General features: G+C 47.1%; 1 protein-coding gene across 1 annotated transcript in view; it reads left to right on the forward strand.

Annotated features, from left to right (window-relative positions):
• Positions 1-17,840, forward strand: part of pola1 (polymerase (DNA directed), alpha 1) — a 37,837-nt gene extending 19,997 nt beyond the window's left edge. Inside the window, exons 34-37 of the mRNA XM_037456035.2 lie at positions 448-579; positions 6,574-6,690; positions 11,479-11,575; positions 16,745-17,840. Of these exons, the coding sequence (XP_037311932.2) occupies positions 448-579; positions 6,574-6,690; positions 11,479-11,575; positions 16,745-16,881 (483 nt within the window). The 3' untranslated portion in view covers positions 16,882-17,840. The remainder of the gene's footprint in view (positions 1-447; positions 580-6,573; positions 6,691-11,478; positions 11,576-16,744) is intronic.
• Positions 17,841-20,993: the final 3,153 nt, after the last annotated feature.

The following is a 20,993-nucleotide window of genomic DNA, read 5'->3' on the forward strand; positions in this document are numbered from 1 at the left end:
CGCTCTGAGAGTGGACTAAATGCTGAAAGCCTTTTAAGTTAAGCAAGTTAAACAAATGTTTCAGAAAGTAGACTGTTCTAAAAAGGTGGAATCTGTGTATGCAAGTGTGAGATGTTAACCACGTCCCACCGAGATGCATTTCAGTTACAACATACCACTGGAAAATGAGGGAGGGGGAGTCATAAAAGAAGTGTTTCTCAGAGGACGACGTCTGTATCAAAATAGTGTTTCACGAAGCTACTCGAGAGCTGATAACACAGCGTTCTGTTGTTGTTCTGACAGGTTCCACGCCGAAGAAAACACAAGCCAAAGCAATTTCTGAATTCATGTATGGTTCCCCAATCGCAGAATTCTTGCCGTCAGACAGTTGATGCGCATGGAGACTTAAAGCGGCTTGATGTGCGTACATTTTTGTCGCCGTGACACATTTTCTCCTTTTTTATTCAGGGATTGAAGCTAGAGCCCAGCTTGATGCGATGCTGTCACGTCCCCTGTGGGAGTCAACCCATCGACTACGGCGTCAACATCAGCAACAAACTGCTTCAGGACGTCCGGCGTCATGTCAGAAAATACTACTCTGTGAGTCCTCTCTTTGTTTGAATGCCGGTCGGCATCACAACTCTTACACAAACTCAAGGAAGCACACACACACACATACTTCAGCACCTGCAGGGGCCACAAATAGACTTTTCCACTTAGTGATCAATGCTTTTTCCATCTTCTTAAACTTTTTTTCTCTAAAGGCACATCAGTTAATTCCTAACACATGCACACATGCTGTTATTGATCAAAAACATACAGCGAATGCAAATCCATGTCCCCCAAAACTCTTCTTTTTAAACCATTGGTATTGCAAAGCATTGTAGTTGTTTGTGTGTCACTATCAATCAACCGATTCCCAAAGAAATTAAATGAACGCTTGAGCTGACATAACATTAGCTGAAGTGTTTAGAGTGGAAACCTCTTGTGAAAATTGACCTTCCTCTTAAGTGTTTATGAAAGGGTTGGACTGCGTTTAACACAATGTGGGATTTAACTGATTCAGTAATGACAAGCAAAGCCATCAAAAATCTGCTGAACGGGAGATGATGGAAACCTCAGCAGGGCACCGCGCTGACATTTTAAAACCGAAGAGCACATTATGCCGGCAAAAAGGAAAAGAGCACGAGAAAGAGTGGAGGGAGCACGATCTGTGAAAATACTTAAATGGCCATTCTTACACTGAATACCAAGTTTAACATGCACACTCTGTCATGACCGTTTCTTGTGAAGGTTAAAAGGTGAAATTTAAATGATACATCTGGGAGAAGTGAATCGTTGGAGGTACAGCTGGAGCTAAAATACAACAAATCCAATGTATTTGACTTTAAGGATGGAGCACATTCGGTTCAATACGGCTCTCGGCTTTGATAGAACACTTTCTATGTTGGATTATACGTCCTACAGAGTGAATTATTGTTGCAGTTAGTCACATTTTACCATCTCACAAGCATCCGAGGTGTGAAAATATGGATCAATGACTTCCCACGGTTCTGATGTCCAGACAGAAGAACACAAGGTTAGGAATGCCATCAAACACATGTTGACTTTTCAAAGAGAGGGTGTGTGTCATTATGTGTGTGGATATGAGAGAGAGGGGGGCGACAGGCGGCTGCTTTTAATCAAGCATGACATCATTGATGGTTAAAAATAATTTTAAATACTGCAAATAACTTTCGCATTCATTTACAAGTCAGTCAAGCAAATTTAGTCATTCTAAGGAACCATCCCGATGTTTCCTTTCCGCCGTGGGTCGGTTAAACAGCAGGTAGAATTTCAGGGGACCAATATTTTCTTTGGTGAGCTGCAGACGCTTTATTCTGTGTCAATGTCGGACTGAGTGAGTCAAACTGATGGGGCTTTTGGCACCGGCGGGGAACAAGACACTCACGCTGCCAACAAACCACTTACCCATCATGCACTGCTACCACCTGGCCAGAAATGACGCCGCCATCACTTCTTTCTGTCCAGTACGTTGGTGTATGATACCTGCACAGCACATTCCTATCAATCTAGTTATTGTGTAAACTGAAAATTACAAGTTTGTCCCAACTGGATGCCTGTGTTGTCTTTGTAGGGGGTTCCACCCCCCCCCCGCCCCCCCCTCCCCCCCTCCTGCTTGGTAGCTTCCTACACCTTTCGTCTGGAGCGGGTGGAATGCACTGTCTATCTGTAAAAGTGGGCATGTGTATGTGGGGGTAACTCTCCCACAGTGCTGAACAGAAATCAATTAGTTGGGTGAATGTGCGGGGAGCGATTTCCCCCCCCCTACACACACACACACACACACATTCACACACACACACACACCCCTCATCCCCTTTGTCACGATGTGTGAAACAGCTGCTGCCGCTGAATACTTACACCTCGCACGGCAACACACTGGCTCACACGGACACACCACTGGGGGCTGAGCGGCAGCGGAGACGGCACACACACAGCGGGGCAAAGAAGAGGGGTAATATTGTGTAATTAAGGATTCCTTTCAGGCCGAGGGAGAGTTCAAATAGAGCTGTTTGTCTGGCCAGATAGTGTGAAAGCTCTACAGCTCACTGTGTGTGTGTGTGTGTGTGTCTACAAGAATATACGTGCATGTGTGTAGGCGTCCTAAGCTAGGACCACAGAGACATTAATCATTAGTGAAATTACCTCCTGCCCCCCCCCTCCACCATGCCCACCATTATCAATAAACCAGCCCCCCTGAGAATGTGCAAACACTTGTTCACTCCCCACTTTCCCTCACACACACACACACACACACACTCATAAACACACATAGTTGTCATGCTTTCCTCCCCTCGTACCGCTGTCTTTGGCAAAATGAGAGATTCGCTTGTTTCTTGAACCACACAATTCTTCTTTTTCTTTTTCCCGTAACCCCTCCCATCTAACCACCGTTGCCATGGCATTTAACAAATTATTGCAATTACCCTCGTCATGCGGGTCGCCCCTGGAAACAGGCTGAGGGGCAAGAGTAGAAAGGGGGAGAGAGAGTCAGAGAGAGAGAGAGGGTGAATGAAGACCAGAGAAGGTGATAATCCTGTTTTGAACAAAAGGTCAAATTGCTGAATAGAGAAGCTTTGATTAAGCGGAGGAGGTACAAAGTGGAACCATTTGAGCTCTTTTCACTCCGTGAGTGAGTGTGTGTGTCTGTGTGTGAGAAAGAGTGTTTGTGATGTGGACAGATTTTTAGGTCCATTCACTGTTGACGTGTTGACTGGTGTCCTCGACCAAAGACTTTCAGAGCCAACGAAGGCTCATAGGATTATTCCAACGCAATAACAATTATGCAAAAGCATCACTTAACTATTATATTCCTGGAATTTAGATGATATATCCGTATTATGTCGATATCGGGACATGACGCATACATCTTGGATTTTGCATATGTTTATATGGCATGGGTCAGCATTTTTGCTGTAAAACTGCTGTTCTATTATTTGCCTTAGAGTAATTCTATCCACATTACTTATGATCAATCTTCTCATCTCATACGATCCCTTCAACCACTTATCCTGGTTTGATTATCAAAAAGGGTATTGTTAATTAGACCGTTAATAGATTAGTAGTAGACAGTGTATTAACAGAGCGACTGATCCGTACCTGATGAAGGGGAAGGATGCTCTTCATCAGGTACGGATCAGTGCATTTAAGTGTCAGACCCCTAAATGTAAGAACGAAATCGAGCAGAGTGCTTTGGACGGAGAAATGAACAGTAAGAAGAGCGGCTGTATTTCCACTCTGCCCCTCGGGGCCGGGTCCTGCCTCTATTTGGTTAAATCATGTGGAGCTCATTTGACGTCTGCATTCAGTGTGTCAGGTATCCACTGTAGTAATTATGCAATTATGAGCCTTTATTCTCACATCCAACTGTACCCCCCCCAACCCCGCTGCAGTGAAATGCCTCAATTATACATTTCTCTCCACCGCATCAAAGTCCTCATGGCTCCTTGTTTTTAGTGGTTTGTGCCTCAAAAGGTACTGCTGCCTCTCACTGCTCATTTATATTATGTGTGTGTATGTTGTTGTATCACATTAACAGCAAGATCTTTGGTAGCGTTTCCTCCTTTCAGCCCTCACAGTCCTGGGAACTTGAGCCTTTGATGTGTATGTGTATAAATTATTTTAAAATGCATTAACGGTAATCATTTAATACGTTTGTGCTCTCACTGAATGCCGAGCGTTCATTCATCTTGCATGTCCCATGGGAACGGCGGTGTGTGCCAAGGCCTGTGTCATAATTTAAAAAAATAAAAAACTAACGAGAGCGAGATCAAACAGCCGCCCATTGAAAGTCATCTCCCTTATCTCCCACCTCCGCGAACCATTGTCCTGCGTTCGTCTTTATCAGAGACGGGAAGCCGCCTCGTTTCCCATGATGCTCGGCTCTTTGCACAAGAGCAGCAGAGGCGTTCTGGATAATTAGTCCTGGAGCTTGGGTTTGTGGGTAAAGCTGTGAACTGTGGGACTTACTAATTGATTTGGGGTGTGTGTGTTTGTATTTGGTTTTTATGTGTTCACACCGTGTGTGTGGATTGTATGAAGTAATTATCTCCCCTTATGTCTTGATATTTCCTGTTGGCATAATAAGGACTGTTGACGTATAACTTTCTGCCAACTTTCTGGGCTTTGGAAGTCAGTCGGTCCTCGTAACGAACATGGAGTTAGTCCTATCTCGGTGTCTGTGGACAGGGTGTGGATCAGTAATAGGTGTTGTGTGTGTAGTTGCCCTTCATATTAAGGTAAGGACAGTGTTTTAAGTCTTTATGAAGCGGTTTAACCATCCAATATAAAACGTAAAAAAAGCTGATTGCACGGAATATGCTTTTTCTAAATGGCACAAGTAAGTCAGCCAGTTGCTTTTCAGAAGTCACATAAATCGTTGGTGGCAGATCATCTGTTTGTAATCCAGGTGAAACCATAAAGTTCAGAGGCTAAATGCATCAAGACAGTCAAACTGATGACAATCAACTTCCTGGAAAAACAACATCAGTACATTGCAGCATGAATGCAACACGATAAATCCAAAGAGCAATAGTAGTGATGATTGGCCGGCTGGCATTTGCACGTTTAATGCACAGCTAGGTAAGGCTTCAACAAAAAGAAAAGATAAGCAACTTGTGATGTGTGGTTGTAGAACAAACAATACTCGCAGCTACACACACACTATGTTTACATGCATCCTCAGAGGAATCCAACGTAGACGACGGTTCTATTGAACCTCAGCAGAGTTTCCCCCTAAAGCAAAACTCTGATCAATTCCGGTTGCGTTAATATGCGCGTTTAATCGATCCAAACAAGGTACACTGCGTCATTTTATTTTGTCGAAGAGATGATTATGCAATGGATTTTTGTCCCCAGCCTTACTTGAAATAGTCATGTTGGGAAAAGAATGAGTTTTAATGAGCCGCTGTTTATTCTGAGTTTTAAACATACAGTAAAGTCAGCTGGGAAAAAAAAACACAACAAAAAAACACTTGAGCTGCTGCTGCCAATTGACGACACAAAGCCTGACGTATAAATCAATGACAGAATTACTGCATGCGTGTATGTTGGGGGGAAGACAGGTGCAGTGATTTTTGTGGGGGGAGGGGGGGTATTTTGAGTGAATGGAAGGAAGGAAGGAAGGTTAGATAAGGGGAGGAGGGAGGGAGAGGGGGGGGCAAAGGCGTTGATGGCGGTGGGTCTTATGCTCTGTCATTAGTAGGGCATTAACCCCCCCCCCCCTTTAAACCCCCTTAGTAATGACAGGGCATAAGAAGCAGAGGGGGTGGAGGAGTCTCCAAGAATACAGAGAGATTGAGAGGGTTAGACCACAGCACCTGCCCAGGGTCACTGCCTCCCCCCAGGAGGTCCTAACTACTGCCGCTTTGCCCGTCCACTGCTCCACCGGCCTGACGAGCACTCGCACAGCAGCTGAAGATGCATGCGGGTGTGATGAGGGAGGGAGGGAGGGGTGGGATGTGTAGTCAGATGTAAACCTTCTTCTTTCCTCGACCTTGTGGCTAAATGTATGAATGCTCGCAACAATTTACAATTCATTTTTCTGTGGCAACACAAGTGCATTTTAATCTATGAGGACGTAATCATGCGGCGTATTTAAGGTAGCTGAATGCAGGTTTTTTGTGAGCGGGGGGGGTAATTGCAGTAGTGCAAATTCAAGGAGAATTCAAAAAATGTTAGAAAGCGAATGTGTTACGTGTGTGTTTGTGTGTGTGTATTGTGAGTTTATTTGTTTGGTTTAAAAAAAGAAATCCTCTAGTGCTTGACATTTGGTCTTTGTGCTTAGTTTTTTCTCCCGAGCTCCCGAAACCTCAAGAACCAGACTAACAGAAGGAAGTCTGAGAGTCTGTTGGCTCTGTGACGAGTTTCAACTGAGGGGTATCGGACAGGAAAAGCACATTTTAGGGAAAGTTTAAAGATATCTAGATCTTTAGGATTAGTTATATGTTGTTGTTATTATTATTAATAATAACGCTGAGTCAACGAACAGCGGTTGCAGTGGTTTTCAAGTACTCTGTGTGTCGCTCACAGGGCTGGTTGGTGTGTGAGGACCCGGCCTGCCAGAACAGAACCAGACGTCTGCCCATTGCCTTCTCGCGCCACGGGCCCATCTGCCCCGCCTGCACCAGGGCCACCCTCAGACCCGAGGTAAGGGACTTTTCTTTAATGTGGCAAAACGCGGCGTGGGATTCTGTAGGGTTTTGTCCAGGTGGTGGTGCTATGGAGCCGAGGTCGCTCCTCACGAATGTGCCGTTGTTACTCATTACTATCACATTTCACCATGCATACGTACACACACAAAACCATAGGAAAGAGCTTCCCTTCGTCCCGTGTCTGTGTGTCCGGCGCCTTCGTGGCCGCCTTATGGACACTTTTCTTGACCACTGGATTTCAAAGAAACACTTAAATTTGAGCTTGATGGTGGAACCCCACTATTTTTCTTGCTGCTCTTTCTGTCCCATTCTTACCGTTCCTATGTCGATCCTCCTCGCCTTAACTCTCTCTTGTCAAATCTTTCCCCTTTTTTTTTTCTTCTTTCTTTATCTTCTCGTGTGCGCTCTGCCGCTATCTGGCTGCTTTGCTGTGTCTGGCTCTGTGGCGACAGGTTGTAAACCAAAAGGCCAATTTCTGCTGTCACTGTAGCCACTTAGGCGGCCATTGCCGGGCCCGAGGGGCCGTGGCACTTTAAACCGCGGCTGAATAAAACATTTAACTCTGTGCTCACTGGCGCACCTTTTCTCTCCCCATAATGGGCAAAGCCTCTCTTCATTCTACCTGCTCCTCTGAGACGCGCCGTGATCCCCGCGCTCTCTGGGTTCGAGGTTGTGTTTTGTTCTTCCATGCGCGGGATGATGGCAATAATCTACTGCAACGTTTAGTCTGAGCCCATGTGTGTTTTGTAGCAAGAGGAGGGGGGGGCGGGCCTCGTCGGGTTGATGGCTTCTGTCATTGAAAACAAACATCTAACTGCAAAAAAGTATTATTTTAGAAATGGTAGGACATGTTTAATATAAAATATACACAGATATTCCCTTCACACGAACGCCACCTTCTCGGTATCAGTGTCCGAAATCAAGCCCTGGAGATTATGTCTCACAAATGGAATGGAACACTTTCTCCTTCTTTTTCTTCTTGTCTTCTTGCCATCACCATCGGGGGGGGGGGGGGCTGCCTGGGGGGCTCGCTCCTCTACTCTCCATCAGTCTCCCTCGCTCTGGTTCATGTTTTTACCCCCCCCCCCCCCTCCCTCCCTCCCTCCCTCTCTGGACACAGATTCCGAGCGTGATCTGATCTCCATGTAATGGGAGAGTAATAGGCACTCTGCCTTGATTGGTTGGTAATTTGGGGGAGTTATGCACAGGTGCAATTTGTAATATTTTCAGTAAATTAAATTTCCTTCTTTTCCTCTCTCTCTCTCTCCCTCCCTCCACGACGCTTAACTCAAATGGGCTATTTTCGCTGTGTCTGAAATCTCTGTCCTGACTTTTCTTTTCTTTCCCCCTTTTATTCAAGGCTTTCTCCTGCTTCTTTCTTTTCATTCTCTCCCCCCCTCCCTCTTTAGCTCTTGTACCCATTCTCTCTTTGCTTGCTCTTTCTCTCCTCCTCTCACCCTCCTTTTCTGTCGCTCTTTTTTTTTTTCTCTCTCTCCCCTCTTTTTATTGATGTACGCTCAGGCGCCCATTAGAGCTCCCTTTTTCCCTCTAGTGGAAATTGCAGCATGTTAATTTTCACACAAATTACGGCAATAGCAGGTATCTCTATTTGATACATTATAGCGGGAGCAATCAGAGATAATTGAGTGCCTTTCAGAGGGAGACGGCTGCATTCACTGCCGGCTCAAAGCTGCCCCATTATCGCCTAATCGCTCTTTAAACACTGAATTTTGCCGAACAAAAATTCTTGTCATAATTTTGCTTAAGTGTATTTGGAAATCACAGTCCTTTGAGCGAGGATAATTGAAATCAAATCCCTTTCACTGGAGCTGACATTTCTACATTTCCCTCCAATTGAAATTAATTTCAAAAATTGAGCATGAATATCTTCAAATAGCAGGCAATTATGCCTTTCAATGGGGAGAAATTACCGGTGCTGAATCGTTGGAGGCTTGCGGGCGAGAGCACCAGTTAAATGCCTTTGTTTCCCGCCGTGTTTGCCTAGTAAAGATTTACATATATTGACTCATTACGGTGTCTTGTGAGGCTGATCGGCGTGACTACCACAACCGGCAATAACGTTCATAGCATTTGAAAAAGCTCAAGAGTTTTAAAGGCTCGCGGCCTCACAGCTGAGGGGGGAAATGTATGTTTGTATCTCTGCTTCTTCTCCCTCCCTCCCTCCCTGCAGCTGCAGTTGTGTATGGGCTGGGATATTGCAGCTTCAGTGTTTACAACGCGCGTCGGCCGCCGAGCCGGAGTAGAGGAACGTGTGAGAAGCCGAGGCCTTGTTTGTGTCTCTGTAGCTGCAATGTTTTCCTCGCATCCACGTCGAAGCATTGAACAGCACTTTAAACAACAAACATACACACCTTTCCCTCTTCCTTTTACTTTGTGTGTGTGTGTGTGTGTGTGTGTGTGTGTGTGTGTGTGTGTGTGTGTGTGTGTGTGTGTGTGTGTGTGTGTGTGTGTGTGTGTGTGTGTGTGTGTGTGTGTGTGTGTGTGTGTGTGTGTGTGTGTGTGTGGGGGGATAGGGGAGTCAAAGGGAGCAAGGGGTACGATGATGTGGGGGGCTGGGGGGGGGGGCGCTCCCATGAGAGAGGCAATTTCACAGCTGGTTTGCTCCTTAGGCAGTCAGGCTGAAAATGCTGCAGATTTGTGGAGCAAATTGAAATGGTGTCAGTGCAGGAACAAAGCACCGAGCTGAATGACAAGGTAGGCGTGCGTTTTTGTGTGCGTGTGTGTGTGTGTGTCTGTGTGTGTGAGCGAGAGAGTGAGGTGGGGTTGAGGGGCTCTAAATTCAATAACAACCCTGTAACATTTTAGACACGCCTTTCTGACACCTGTCAGTCAATCAGTGTGGCCCTGCCCACAATCAGCGTTCCATTGTGTGTGTGTGTGTGTGTGTGTGTGTGTGTGTGTGTGTGTGTGTGTGTGTGTGTGTGTGTGTTTTTATTGTCAAGAGGAAGGACTGGCGCCGCGCTGTTTGTGCCGATCGAGCTTGTTCAACCTTGGCAACCGTAACCGAGGCTCCATTATGGGATGTGCACGGTTAGGTTGTTGACTAGGCAGTGCATCAACGTTCAACAGCTGTGTGTGCCATGTGGGCAGCCATAGAAAGCTGTTAAACGCACAATCTGCACACACGCCCCTACCCACTCACACACACACATCACAGAGTTTGCCTTTAGTTGCATTAGATACCCTCACCACTTGATTACGCCACAGCAGTAAAAACTGAAATTATAATTACGCACATTGCCGGTTGGCAAGCAGGCACAACGGGCACGCACACAACTCACTCCACTACACACACACACACACACGCAGATACTGACACGCCGGAATTGTCAGGGGATTCTTCCTGGTGGTAATAATAAAGCACTCGGCGCACACCTGATGGCAGTGTGGGGTCGGGGCTTAGCGTGCCCTCTCCAGCGTAGCGGGGAAATGACGAGCCAATAACTGCAATTAAACGTGCAGTATAATGGCTAATCAAATTGACAGCCTCGGCTGTTCGCATGCCTCTCTCACAATGGCTTATCACAACAAACTATTATGAGGGAGGGTGTTTCAGGCCCGATCCCCTCTTTTCCTTCGCTCTCCCTTCCTCACTCTCTCTGATTCTCTGAGTCTCTCACTTTGTTTTGTGTCTTTACCCTTTAGTTGTTGTTTTTTTCCACTTCTCCTTTGCTCCCACCTCTCTGTGTCTGTATGTGTGTCTTTCTCTCTCTCTCTCTCTCTCTCTTTATCCCCCTGTCTCCCCTCTCTCTCCCCTCCCTCTGGCAGGCTGTCGTGTGGCTCCGGTTAATTGCAGTGGAGATTAACAAAGCAAGCAAATTTGTTTTCTCGCTTCACTGTGTCACACGGAGGAAGGGAGACGTCTTCGGGGAGGAATAGTCGCATGTGCCGAGTGTGCGTTTTGTAGCGTTGGGTCTGCCTGATTCTTGGAGCGGTAAATGGGGTTTATTAATCTGCTGCCCTGCCGTGATCTCTGGCCCATTCCTTTTGTAAGATTCATAACTTGCGCACACACAACGGGAAGGAAAAATAGATCGTTGCCGACGACTTCCCCACATCGTGACATGACTACGGGTTCTTGTGGAACGCGGTCAAATTCCATTCATCTGCACAGTCGGCAGAATTGGAAGAACTAAAAATGGGTGCTGTTATTGTGAGAGTAAAATGTTTAGGGATGCGATTTTCTTAATATTTTCCTAAGGAATTATCTGCATTTTCTGTCGACTAAATGGTTTGGCTCTAACACATTATTTCCTGTGTCGTGTGGGCACATGAATGGAATTTGACCTTGAATGAGCTGCTGGTATTGTGCTACATATTCAAAGGGGTTAACAAGTGAAAACAGATACAACCGAACCCTTAAAGCTCTTTGAGCTTGGCGTTCTTTGATGCAGATCCCATACGTGTATCTACCACCATGTTGGCTTTAATATGCGGCTGAATGTCCTCGCTTTTGGGACGTGAGTCCGAACTGCGAATGCGACGCCTTAAACTGAAGTGAAGCCGCGCGCCGGAGCACAGTCGCCTCAACGCAGTCCACCGTCGGCCCTACAGTGGCGTTACAGAGCCTCTTTTACTTTGACACACTCGGGCTGCATCGAGAACAAAACAAAACCGGGAGCAGCTCCAATTGGCGAAAGATATTGGGCCTCTGAGTAGCCGGTCTGTTAGGTGGTATTCAGGTGGCATCATAGTATTAATCAGATTGTGTAGCAATGTATGTTTAATCATTTTGTCTGGTGTGTGTGTGTTTTCTCTCCAGTACTCCGAGAAGGCCCTCTACCACCAGCTCTGCTTCTACAGGTTCATCTTCGACTGGGACCAAGCAGCTGCCAAACTGCCAACAACTGATGAGAAAAGTAAGATCACGCACGCTCACACACAGGTGTACATTATTACTTTGTGTTAGGTCTTTTTTTGAGGCTGTCAAGCTTCTATACCAACTTGTGAAAACAGGCCTGGTTTTTAAAAATGCGATCATATTTTATTCATTTTTTCTTATTGTTCTGCGGCGCCGCCTCTGCAGCTGAAATCAAGTTACCAGGACGGCTATTGAAGTTTGAATTTTGATGTCCTAACAATGCTTCCTCACAAATACACGTACAACATAGCATTAGCAATCAATGGCTCAACGTAAACCCTTTACCCGGACTGCACTTATAGTATTCACCAATGATGTGAGACACACACACACACAAACACACACGGGGAGCGGTGCACTGGCGAAGGAGGTTCGGGGGGGTTAAGGACATTCAGCTCGTCGAGTCGACAGCCCTAATTTAGGAGACGGATTCAATCACACACACATACAGAATGCAAAACGCTCCAATCACTGGAAGAAAGAAGGAGAGAGCCCTCCATCGCTCTGCCCTTACCCTCACTGTCCATCGACCGCTTTCTCTCCTTCCTTCCCCCCCCCTCTCTCTTTCTCTCTCTCCCTCGCCCTCGCTCTCCCTCTCTTGGACAGGCACTCGTTTGGCTGTGTTGATTGAAAACAGGTTTTAGATTTGGGGAAATGATAGGGGGAGTAATGGGCACGCTGACGAAAGGATAGCCCTTCTCCTATAATGGGACATGGAGCGTATATTTCCCCCCTTGGACTCAAATAGACGCTACTCCAGCGCTCTGGGCGCGCTCAGTAGGCGTCGGCCCCAAGGCCTCTTTACCCATGGTTCTCCCTGATTGATGTCACTTGATTAGAAAGGGCCGCTGGGCCGAGTGATTTATTTATTTGATTTAATATTTATGTATGGATGTTATTTATGTATGTATGCCTAAATTGTGTGTGTGCGCGCGCGCCCCGCCAGTCAGAACATGAGCGAGGCAGTCAGAGAGTGAGACAGCAGAGGTAAATATAACGTGTAATCAACAGATGACCACTCAGAAGATGGAGGCAGCTGAAATGTAGGGATTGGCGCGGGGGAAGGGAGGGAGTGCTAACATGATTATAGCCTCCATTTTTGCTTTCCTTTATTTCCGTCTGTGCCCACATGCAAGAAGAAATAATCGCCAATCAATCCTCGGGCCACCTCCTTTCTTTATGTTCCGGCGCGCCTGGCGATACAATGGAGTACGCTCTTCACCCTGCAGCCAAATGGTTGGTGGTGTGTGCTCAGTCGACTCTACACGTGGACGGTACCACACACACACACACACACGTCGGATGGTTGAGCAAAGGTTTAGCAGCTTTGCCTCGTGACGGTTGCAAGCCTTTTGTCGCTGACTCCGAAATCGCACATTTTGTGCCGTCCGTCCACTTGCGGCGTGGAGTTTGGACGTTAAAGTGTTCCCCGTGAGTGTAGAGCAGCGGACCCTTCAAAATGAAGTCATGTCTGTCCACGACGCGTTGTCTCGGCTTTCCTCTGGTCCCCCAGCGGCCAAGCATCAAGTCGTCCCCCTTCCCGTTTGGTTTCCTAAACACGAGACCTCCACTTTGCCCAGAATATGGCCGGGATATTTATGGGAAATCTGGGTTCATGGGCGTGGGTCAAAATATTAGCTGATGTATTGTCACGCAAATCGACAAACCCAGAGTGGCAACACAGTCTCCACCAAATGATTCATATGCAACACACACCGTGCTTTCCTCAAATACTGAAGGATGCATGTATACACACGCTGCTATAAAATATAGGTTTACGGTGTTATCCCTCAGTCCTGGGGCAGTAATACCCCATATTACTGCATTACACGGCCCAGATTACAGGGAGGAGACCCTGTACACTCCTATACACCCTGTGGGGCGTGTGCATGTACTGGACCCCTTAAGAGATCCATTCAAACATCCAACCCATCCAGGGGTGGACTTGGTAGGTAACATAACTAGTTCCATCAGGTCGGATCGTCTCTGCTCGGGTCCGAGCTAAACTTCCTGTCCTCGATGTGGCTCCTTTTTGGGCTGCGTGCGTGTCACCGAAAGCCACTGCTCCCAATGATCCCAAAATAGAATATTAGCAGCCTCCTGGCTTAATGGTGGCAAAGCTTGTGTCCTCGCCGCTCTGGAGACGTATCGGCTTCATGGTAGAAGTCTGTGGTCATGCACAGACGGGAAGGACATGTGTGTCGCCATGTGTACTGAGCCACAATAAAGCACATTCAATAGAAATGTCTTCACTTTAAAGACCTTTGAGTCAACGCTGTGTGGTAATTTGATCAGCGTGTGTGTGTGTGTGTGTCTGTCTGTGTGCGTGCATGCTTGTGTGTACACGGCGTTGCTCCGGAGTGTTTATGTGTTCACATTTGCAAGCCTGTCTTATCTACATGTATATTGCATTTTTTTGTGTCTGATTGCTGCAACTGAGTAAAACATGGAGGTAATTTCCACCGCTGCAGGAGATCTCTAATAGATTATGCACACACGTGCACACACACACACACTATGAAAGAAGTATGCCGTCCGTTCTTTCGCTGGGAACATCCCGTATCAATGACTTTCAAATCATTTCATGTCACTTTTCTTCTCCGCCGTCTCCCCCTGGTCCATCTTTTCTATTCCCCCCCTCCTGCTTGTCTTGTCTATTGCTCCCCCCCCCCCCCCCCTCCTCTCCAGGTCTCAATCTTGAGTGTGGGCAGTATGATTGCGTGTGTGAGCAATAATGTAATTTTGCCGCATTGATAAAATATAAATTGTCCTTGAGCTGCGCTTTCCTAATGATCCATTTACCGACCGCTTCCCCGCCGCCTCTCAGCGCTCAGCTCCTCTTCTACCCTCCCACTCCTCTTCCTATCTCTCTCTCTCCCCCCCCCCGTCCCCTCCTCGTTTTCCTCCTCTCCCTGCTCCATTTTCTTCGCATCTCCCTCTCTCTCTCTCTCTTCGTCTTCCACCCTGCCCTCCCCTCCTCTCCGGCGATACAAAGCGGGGTGGCGAAATCCGCGGGTGCGATTGTCAAATCAATTATTCATTCTGTGCAATTACACTCACACAAAGAAGTTTCCCCGTGCTCCGAGTGGTGATTAAATTAACTGCTATTCCAGCTGCCCGTCGCCACCAGCCTAATAGAATATTCATGGAGGCGGCCGACGGAATGGCCGATCTCCATTAACTTCATCATGCTCACTTAATTACAGGCTTGTTATTGTATTTACACCTAGTTAGAGCGTGCAGAGCCCCGATCTACTCGTGCCCGGCGCCGCCAGAGTGTGCGCGAGTGTGTGACAACACCTAGTTAGAGCAAAGATAACCCCTGATACACTCACTGCGCACCCGGGAGTGTGCGTGCGTGTGTGACTGTGTATGTGTGTGAGTGTGTGTTGAGGAAGAGAAGAATGATGCGTAATGCGATCCATTAGACAAGTTCCTTTTGGGTGGGTGGGGGGGATAGAGGGGGGGGGTGTCTGAAGCGTTGTTTGCGTCCCCGGTAACGCTGTCAGTTCGTTGGTCGTTTTTCCAGCTGTCGCTCGGCTCGTCGCCCTTCGCTCTCGTTGCACTGCTCCTTTTTCTTCTTCTTTTTTTTTTTTTCTTTCTTCGGCGTGTCGGCCTTCCCCGGCCCCGCCGTCTCCTCGCTCGCTGAGGGAGGCTATTCATCAGAACTGCACGCCCCACTATGCCCGGGCTCGCTCTCTCCGGGCTTTCTTTTCCTCCCTGTGACTCTTTAATCGTTCTTTTATCTGTTCGCCACACAGCGATTGAGGTGGAAAAGAGAAAGGAATGAGGAAGGGGAAAGAAGGGAAGGGGGGAGGGGGGAGAATTATTTTTCTGCTACCTTTCAGAAATGATGACATGATTGCTTTCGCTTGATCATGCATCATCACCCTGCTTCTATTCCCCAGATAAATAGAATAGTTTGCCTCTACCTGTCCCCCCCCCCCCCCTTTCTCGCCCGTCCTCGCTGTCCTCGCTGAAATGAGGATTATCCGGTAATAGTTGCTGCTGGCGTTTGAGTCAACCACACCATCTTCTGTGTGCATGTGCGATCGCTTTTTGTCACGTGGATGTTTTTTAGTCGCCATGGCTGACAGTTAGTGTTCTTTTTTTAAGTGTTTAACTACCATCAATCGTCTGTGCGTGTGTGTGTGGATCTCTGTGTATCTAACCTTTGTTCCCTCGGTCGGTCCGTGGGTTGGTATTTATCCAACAGCCGCTAATGCAACGGGGCAGGAAAGACGAGACGGGAGATGGCGAGGACATGACAACTGGCCATATGGCGTGCGTGTCTGTGTGTCTGTGATCTTGATAAATAACGGGCCCGGTGCTGTGTTTTGTTTTGTTTGCTGGTAGTAAAACACTTGGATTGAGAATTCTGGTTATTTTTACTCCTCCTGGAGTTGCTGGAGATTTACTTTCTCAAGCACAAAAAAAACCTTAAACATTCCTCTTCTGTGTGGCGATGCAAACGATGTCAGTAAATCGTGTCCAATGTGAAATGAACCTGTTCAATGCTGTAATATCACACAAAACTAAACTTTCTCCCATTCCAGTTCTCTCGTTTCTCAGTCATCGCGGCCGTTGGCGTGATAGTGTGTCATTACTTGGTTTCATGATACTTCATCTACACTTAGAGGCTCAGTATAATATTGTAAAGACTTGGTTTTGGCGGCCGCTCTGCCCGGGATAGCAGCTCTCCGTCGTCTCTCTGGTCTTATTACAGCCCCCCCAAAGTGATAACAGGGACATGGTATTGACTTCATGCTCTCATCGGGCTTTTCTATCGATCTTATGATCCCGTGTGTGTATGTGCGTGCGTGCGTGCGTGCGTGCGTGCGCGCGTGCGTGCGTGCGCGCGTGCGCACCCCTATCGACCCATCCGTCCAATTGTGCCCACACGGCATTACGCGCAGAAGGCATTGGATCTGCCGGGGCGCTCCAGTCGAGGGTGTAACCCTCGTCGTGTTTATTAGCAACGAGACAAAGCCGCTCCCCTTCCAGCGTCATCGAGCCGCTCGAGGAGGGACTCGTTGGCCAGAGTTTGAAAACGCAGGCGCCTCCAGCGGCGTGCGATGCCGACCCTGACGCCGCTTCGAGGAAACGTCGAACCTGTGGCAATGACGACCTCTCCTCTCTTCTCTTCCCGTCCCTCTTTCGCCTCCAGATCGCGTAAAGCTGTGGAACAAAGACAAAGACGTGTATCGGAGGCTGAAGGAAGTGCCGGACAAAGCCTTGGCCACCAGCGGCTACTCGGAGATCAACCTGGCGAAGCTCTTCCAGGCGTTCTCCTCCCTCAAATAAAACCACGCGCGTCCGTAGCGACGACGCCTGCAGAGAAGCTCCGGCGTCGGACTCAAAGCGGCACATTTGCCTGTTCATCTACATCTGTCTGCACTGTTCTAGTTTGTTGTTTTTTTACAGATACTCTAGCTGGGTTGAGTATTTTAGGCTTGGACCTCTCCCAAACCCTGACATCATCTTCTCTGAACCTAATGGGCTTGTTATTTGACTCAAAACCCAATCACGCCGTTCCCCCTCTCCAGTTTCTTCATATAGGCACAGATGACGTGACCCCATCACAATGGCTCTGTATAGTAAAGGGGAGTAGCAATCATACCTAAATGACAGTCCAGTGTGTGTGTGTGTGTGTGTGTGTGTGTGTGTGTGTGTGTGTGTGTGTGTGTGTGTGTGTGTGTGTGTGTGTGTGTGTGTGTGTGTGTGTGTGTGTGTGTGTGTGTGTGTGTGTGTGTGAAAATGACTTTTCCTCAGAAAAGCCAGTTTACTCCAAAAGCTGCTAATTAGCCAATGATAGTGACCCGGCCACTAAGACCACTGGATGCCTGCAGCGATCGGACACTTGTTCTGATTACCACCATTCAGCCTGAGTGTGTGTTCACGTCTGTGTGTGTGTGTGTGTGTGTGTGTGTGTGCGTGTGTGTGTGGCAGATCGGAGGATGAAAGAAAGAAGTGAGGAGGATGCGAGGGGTGACGAGGTGAGCGAGGCCACACGCGCTGCTCTCTCTCTCTTTTGTCTCCGTATCGAACAGCTGATCTCCTTCTCCTCCACTGCCTCTGTTTAACTGATACCATTTCATTCCTTTTCTTCTATGTTCTGTGTGTGTTTTTAATGCCTGTAATTTCCTACGTATCTGGCTTGTATTTCTCAAGTTGATGCGTTGTAAAGATTTCTTTTTTGTTGTTGTTGTAATGACCAGAGTATTTTGTAATTGGCATTTTGATATTGATGATGTTTTTTTCTATACCTCAATAAAAAAGATAAATGGATAAGATGTTAATTGTTTCTTGTTACAGCTGCATTCTGGTTACGAAAATCAGAAAAATGAAGCCTCACTTTATTTCACACCATATTTCCAGGGCATGCTGCAAGAAGACCCAAACCAACAAGTCAAAAAACTGTTACAAGTGCCCAACCTGTGTTAACACCACATGCGCTGTCACAGTTACGCTGCTGTAGGTAGCAAAAGCACTACTTCACTTTGAGTACCTTTTGCTAAAAACTGCAGTAGCCAATAGAAAAACATGTTCATAGCCATCGATTAAGCAAGATAAAAACACAGAAAATCCCCTGCGTCATCCTTTATAAACACACAAGTGGGACTGTTGAGGTTTTCTTGATATCAAATGGGATTTCAGTTATTTCTAAATGAGTTTTAACGGTTTACATAAAATCATTATGATTATTTTCTGTTGCAGTGTTATTATTTTCCAGTGCATAATAGTGGGAAATAATTGAAAATTGAGAAGCAGGAAATCACTCTTGTCAGTCCAGCAGCTTAAATCCAGATCATATTGGTTCTTTACATGGAGGCCAACACATGGAAAATCCTATTGATCCTCCGCTGTAGTCAAGTTCCATCTGTAACTCGCTCCATGAAGTGTTTCACCTTTTCCTTCCAAGAATTCTCTTCTTCATTTTTTTTTTTTTTTTTTTTTTTTTTTTTTTTACTCCATCCTGCCGCGTGCATTTCCATAAACACTGCACGCCTCACAAATCACTTCAAACCACTGTGACTTGTGAAGGCAACCTTAAGTGGGCTGAACACTTAAACCGTGATTCACTATGCAATGGATAGAACACGCTGTGTGTGTGAGAGAAAGCGTCTAGCCTATTGCTCATAACTTTACATATTTATTAAATCATATCAGCTCCACTACTTCTCATCACAGTTTTTTTTTTTTGGAGAGGAGGGGGTAAATCAACCGGAGACCACAGTAGACGTGCACGTTATTCCCACTACCGGGGCCCCGTTTTGTCCTCCCATTGGCGCAAACCCAGTCCCATAAAAGAGTCCCCTAGAATGAATTCGACCCGGCTAAGCTAATAAGGTCGAACAAGTCTCATTGTGTCGCGGCGCTAAGCTTTATTGCTTGTCGTTTTGACCAGCGACGGACAAGGCCGTCTTTGATGAGGGAATTAGTCCTCCATTCTGTCCCCGTTATTCATAGCGCGGCGGAACATACAGGCCCCGGAGAGGGTGTCAAAAGGAGAGCTGGTCCCATTGCAAAGTGTCCCCCTTGTCGGGGCTGAAAGGGTGGTTATGAGACGATAAACCGCTTAATACACTGAGCTAATTGGATGAGAGCAAGAGAGACGGGGAATTAAGGGGCGATGCGGAGTGCCATGGCCCGGCTATTCAGCTCTTTCAATCGGGGCCCGGTTCTCCGCCTCGGGGGTGGGGAGAGAAAAGGGAGGGGGAGGCTTGGGCTGTTCATCAAAGCGCCTTTTTTTAAAGAGCGATCCTCTCCCGGGGACTGAGCTGAGGACTGATCCGGCCGAGGCTGTGGAGTGATTGGGCCTATTCTCCCGGGCAGGGTCGCGGTGGGAGAAACGAGGCCCCGGTGAATCCAAATCACGGGCCAAATCAAGTCCGAGAGCCCGGGCGAGGAGAAGGGAGAGCGGGGGGCCGGCGGGGGGAGAGCGGTGATGAAAATGGGCACGAAGTCAGACTCTTTCTTTCTTTCTGGACACCTGGATTTAACCTGCGCTTTAACACAATCTCCCAAATCATGTAGATTTTTTTTTCCTTTTCTTCTTGCATCCAATTTGAAGAAGAAAAAAAACACCGCATGATTGCGCTGTATTCATCTTTTTTTTACCCCCTTCTCTTCATACATCAACATTCATTATCGTGATCATTCATGCAATAGGGAGCGTCGTGCTCTAATCCGAAAGGCAGGCCTGTCTTGAATGAAGGAGCACACATCCAACAAGTGTGACTTTATAAATCCACAGCTATGCGACAGCATTTCAATTTTCTCGCCTCTTTTTTTTCTCGCGTTGCAAAGAAAGTTTAAGCCTCGCTCCCAGCAGGTCATCCGCCTCCCGGCATTCCCCAAATATTAGGGACAAATTGGTTTGCCATTCATTAGTTATATTCACAATAAGATTACAACTCCCCCGGACAATCTCATCAAAACCCTATATAGGGGCAGGGACACGCTCCACTGGCCTTGAGCTAAAGAACAAGAATTTGTGGAAGAAAAAAAACATGGAGATCACACGTCGTGGATGGTTTGTGGTCTCTGGAGGAAATTGGTTTTATTTTATCCATCATCATGCAGCTGCGAGAGCGCACGTGTGTGTTAGAATAAATAACATGTGCAGAAATCTCCCTCCCCATCTCTCCCTTTATAGGATGTAATTCCTGCTTGTTTGGACTGAATAGAGTGATTAACAGGTAACAGGAGCCGAAGACCTGTAAAACAAGACCGCTGGAGGAAGAAGAGGAGGGGTTTTTTCCCCACAGACGTAGACAATGCAGACAGGGACTACATTAATCCGCAGGGTAATTTCACGCGATTTGGTTGAGCACCATGGATGGGTCAAACGGAGGAGAATACCCATTGATTGCTGTAATAGTCCTGCATTAGTGGTGAGACCCAATGGAGGGGGGGGGGGAGGGCGATTTGTCGGAATTAACTCTACGAGGTGTGTGTGTGTGTGTGTGTGAAAGCCGTTTGATGAAGTGGTTTGTTACTTCATTAATGACAGAGGAGACTCGCTTTCATCGACATGGCATTACAGATGTTAAGACCAATTTAGCGCCTTTAAAGGGGTTTAAAGGAAGTTTTGTGACAGACCCCCCACCCCCCTCCCCTCAGATAAAGTGGGCGATCTAATTGAAAACCCCTCGCCTTTGTCGCGCGTTTCACATGTCGGGGATTAAGCTCATGAATATATGGTCAGTATTTTGTCAACTCGGCTGAAGAGGACAGACGCACGCAGCGCACTGGATTATGCGCCTAATGCGCGTTCTCCCATTGAGGAGGAGCGGTTTGCGCCTCTGGATCCGCTCTCTGCGGCGAGAAGCTCCTCCTTGAAAGGTGTTTCCAACCTTCCTCTGCAGACGTTTTTGAGCACCAGACAACCTGGCTTCCTGACGTAATCGTTT

This window comes from Pungitius pungitius, chromosome 19 (genome assembly GCF_949316345.1).
Source record: "Pungitius pungitius chromosome 19, fPunPun2.1, whole genome shotgun sequence".
NCBI lineage: Eukaryota > Metazoa > Chordata > Actinopteri > Perciformes > Gasterosteidae > Pungitius > Pungitius pungitius.